This window comes from Mandrillus leucophaeus, unplaced genomic scaffold (assembly GCF_000951045.1).
Source record: "Mandrillus leucophaeus isolate KB7577 unplaced genomic scaffold, Mleu.le_1.0 Scaffold75, whole genome shotgun sequence".
In the NCBI taxonomy this organism is placed as follows: domain Eukaryota; kingdom Metazoa; phylum Chordata; class Mammalia; order Primates; family Cercopithecidae; genus Mandrillus; species Mandrillus leucophaeus.
The window spans coordinates 3752620-3756766 of NW_012108141.1; the positions used below are offsets into that span (position 1 = coordinate 3752620).

Here is a 4147-nt window from a genome sequence, read left to right on the forward strand (position 1 = left end):
TTTTTTCAAATTTTTGTAGAGCTGGGGTCTCATTAAGTTACCCAGGCTAGTCTCGAACTCCTGGCCTCAAGCAATCTGCCTACCTCAGCTTCCCAAAGTGCTGGGATTACAGGCATGAGCTACCATGCTGCTGGCTGTTTGTCACTTTATAACTAAGACAAATGACATATAAGGGAATTGTGTTTTGTTTGAGTTCACACCAATAAAGGGTAGAGTCTCCCAGTTTTCTGCTATCTGGGAGACCTCACTTTTCCACTGCAGATAAAAGCATTTAACACTATGTCTGGAACTTGGTAACCACTCAGGTCATGCTCATGAAAAACAGTGAAGAAAAGTGTGGGCTGTGGAGTCAGATAATCTTCATTTGAATCCTGCTGTATCACGTATTTGTTGTGCAATCTTGAACAAGTTATTTAAATTTGCTAAGCCTAGGTTCATCATCAGAAGGTAAGGAAATAATAGTTTCTCCAGCAAAGGATTTTTGTGAGATGAATTGAAACAATCCATGTTACCTGCTAAACATAGGGCCTGGTGTGTTTAAGTACCTGATAAATATTAGCTATTAATTGTCATTGCCACTTTTGCTATTGCTTAATATCTTAGAGCAGGAAAAATCTTGCTAAGTGGTAATTCGACAAAATGCAGATGTCACTCCAAGCAATCTGCTCTGCAGCATGCCCCCCATGTGAAATTGTACTGAATTTTTTTTTTCAGTGAAATTCAAGTTCTCAAGAGAGTATTTTCTATAGCTTATTTTGTTCTCCCAAATGCAATGCAACAGATAAGCACATTTTAAAGATATTGTGATATAACTTGAGAAGTGAGCCAATCTTGGAGTCAGTTATTTGGTTGTTCTCCAACACACGTAAAGGTTATCAACAAAACACTAACTTCTGACATGTGAGGCCGTCTCAGCTTTGGATTCAACCCCACCAGCTCACACATACTGGGCCACAAATGGTTGTTTTCTTATTCCTGTGACCCCATGCTACAAATCACCTATTCCAGATCCAAAACTGCCAGCTCCAATTTCACTTCATCTGGAATAATTAGTTTCATACCCAACTCTTTTCTTTATTAAAAGTGTAGGATTGACTAAAATGTAACACTGAATTATTTAATTTTTATTTTTCCCCAGAGTCTGGAAGAAGAACAAGTCAGTTGTGTGTGTGGACCCTCAAGCTGAATGGATACAGAGAATAATGGAAATATTGAGAAAGTAAGTCAGGCATAACAAGGGGTTTCAGATTCCAACTTGTACTGAAGAGTTTCTCTTTCCTGAGCAGTCAAAATAGGGACCAATTTGAATTTATGAGAAGTTCCTAAGACAAATGTGTGTTTTTCACCATTATTGCTTATCAGATGGAGTAGGGGTAGCGCATTCCAGCAACTCAGTAAACCAAACTAGAAGCCAGTATACATGACAGTCCTTGCCTGCTATCTCCAGAGGAAAGCCACAGTTTCTTGTGTTTCTCTAAACATGACAATTTTGTTTTTGTTTCTGCTTCACAGGAAAAGTTCTTCAACTCCACCAGTTCCAGTGTTTAAGAGAAAGATTCCCTGATGCTGATATTACCGCTAAGAATACCTGCATTCTTCCCTTATCCTTGCTCCGGGTTTTAGTTTTGTGCTTAGTTAAACCTTTTCCAGGAAAAAGAATTTCCCCATACAAATAAGCATGAGACTATACGTAAAAATAACCTTGCGGAAGCTGATGGGGCGAACTCAAGCTTCTTCACTCACAGAACCCTAGATACATGAGGAGTTTGCATTCTTATTCATTAGGGAGGACAGTTTCTTTGAAAACAGTTATTCAGTTATAAATAATATAGGAGTATTTTGATAATATACTTGTTGTTTAATGTTTAACATTTCTTAGAAAATAATGGAATGAGAATTTAAGCCTCAAATTTGAACATGTGGCTTGAATTAAGAAGAAAATTATGGCATATATTAAAAGCAGGCTTCCATGAAAGACTCAAAAAGCTGCCTGGGAGGTGGATGGAACTTGAGCCTGTCAAGAGGCAAAGGAATCCACGTATCCTCTGCTTAAAAACTCACTATGGAGGAGAATTAAGTCCTACTTTTAAAGAGTTTCTTTATAAAATTTACTGTCTAAGATTAATAGCATTCAAAGATCCCCAGACTTCATAGAATACTCAGGAAAAGCATTTAAAGGGTGATGTACACATGTATTCTTTCACACATTTGCCTTGACAAACTTCTTTCACTCGCGTCTTTTACACTGACTTTTTTTTGTGGGGGCGGGGGGGGGGACTCTGGTATCAAATTCTTTAATGATTCCTATAAATCTAATGACATTCAATAAAGTTGAGCAAACATTTTACTTAATTATGAGCAATTTCTTCTTCTTCTTCTTCTTCTTCTTCTTCTTCTTCTTCTTCTTCTTCTTCTTCTTCTTCTTCTTCTTCTTCTTCTTCCTCCTCCTCTTCTTCTTCTTTCTGTTTTTTGAGACAGTCTCACTGTCTCACTCAGGCTGGAGTGCAGTGGCACAATCACAGCTCACTGAAGCCTCAACCTCCTGGGCTCGAGCAGTCCTCCCCCTCAGCCTCCCCAGTAGTTGGGACTACAGGCACACACCACCACACCCAGCTAATTTTTGTATTTTTTTGTAGAGATGGAGTTTCACCATGTTGCCCAGGTCATGAGTAATTCATTCTTAAGACAGCATCTACCCAAATGTAGACTTTCTCTGATTCTTAAAGTAGGATTTTATGAGGTTAATTTTTCTTTGTATTTCATTTGCCTTTTACACATGATCTAAAATCATTTGGTAAAAGGTGAGTGAAGTTATTCCTGATATTAACACAGTGAGAAATACTTGGCTATGAGAGCCTCTTCCCCCTAATGTTACCTACCACATACTAACTGTGATTTCTTCCAGACTTCAAACTTTTATCAAACCCATTTTCACTGTGTCATATTGACTCTTAAAGTCATTAATGTTTCATTTGACAGTTTTGCATTGTGTTTGACCAACAGACAAAGAAGACACTTGAACTCTAGTCCCCATCTGCCCTGGCATCATCCTGGAAATCCTACCCACCACACCACTGAGCTCCACTGTGTGTTCCTCTCCCCACCCCACCTCCCTACTGCTTACCAACTGCTTTGGGGGGTCTGCTCCCAGTTCACCCAGGTTTTAAGCTATCTCTGACTCCGTCTTTCACTTTTCTTTTTCTTTTTAATTTTATTTTTATGTTATTAAATAATTTCTTGGGAGAAAATTAAAAGCACCTATAATTACTATATTTTCTGTTGTCTACAATTAAATGTGTTTTGAATTACAAATACACTCACATAGAGGGCTGATAAAATGTCATCAAGATCCTGCCTTGTAGCATTTTACAGATTCCAATGTTTAGAGATCAGGAATCACTTCATTCTTTAATTTGATTTTGGTCTCGTTTGATAGTTAAACAAATATTCAGAAGTCTCAAATAAGAAATATCACTATTTCACACGAAGCATCTACTGTTATCACCCCTGCTTAGGACACAGTGGTTAAGTCATTTGCTCATGAGACTCCATCTCTACAGAAATAAAAATCTAGCTGGGCATTGAGGTGTGCACCTGTAGTCCCAGCTACTCAGGAGGCTGAGGAGGGAGGCTTGCTTGAGCCCAGGAGGTCGAGGTTGCAGCTACTAAATGACAAGCCAGCATTCAAATCCAGCCAGTGTGGAACCAGAATCCATGTGTCTAACTATTGTACTGTGCTGACTCTATAGAAAGTTGGTATCATCAGTAGAAACAGGCATGTACTTGCCCCAAATCATATAACTAGCAAAAGACAAATCAGAATTCAAACCAAGGGCCATCTGACTCCTAAGCAAATGCTGTTAATCACTTCACTAGACTGCCTCAAGTTTTCCCTTCCCTAAACATATTTCTTACTTCAACCTCTTTGGCTACCATCCTTTTCAGGGCCAATCAAAGCCAGGGAAAGGGTGGGAGCTCCAGGACATTCAAGCTTCCGCTGGATTGAGACATTCATCCCGTGTTGTCCAATCCCAGGGGGATCTGGGCAGCTGGTGGGTGGGGTGAAGGCAGTGGGCCAATGTGGAAAAGGAGACAAAAGCAGGGCCAGTGAGGGTTTCTAAACTCGCTTTTGTTACCACACAGGCAC

The 4147-nt window shown here is 39.5% G+C and overlaps 1 protein-coding gene across 1 annotated transcript in view; it reads left to right on the forward strand.

The window, feature by feature from the left end:
• The window catches only part of CXCL13 (chemokine (C-X-C motif) ligand 13), a 6276-nt gene extending 3924 nt beyond the window's left edge, over positions 1 to 2352 (forward strand). Inside the window, exons 4-5 of the mRNA XM_011966218.1 lie at positions 1139 to 1219; positions 1513 to 2352. Coding sequence (XP_011821608.1) covers positions 1139 to 1219; positions 1513 to 1564 — 133 coding nt within the window. The 3' untranslated portion in view covers positions 1565 to 2352. The remainder of the gene's footprint in view (positions 1 to 1138; positions 1220 to 1512) is intronic.
• The last annotated feature ends 1795 nt before the right edge of the window (positions 2353 to 4147 follow it).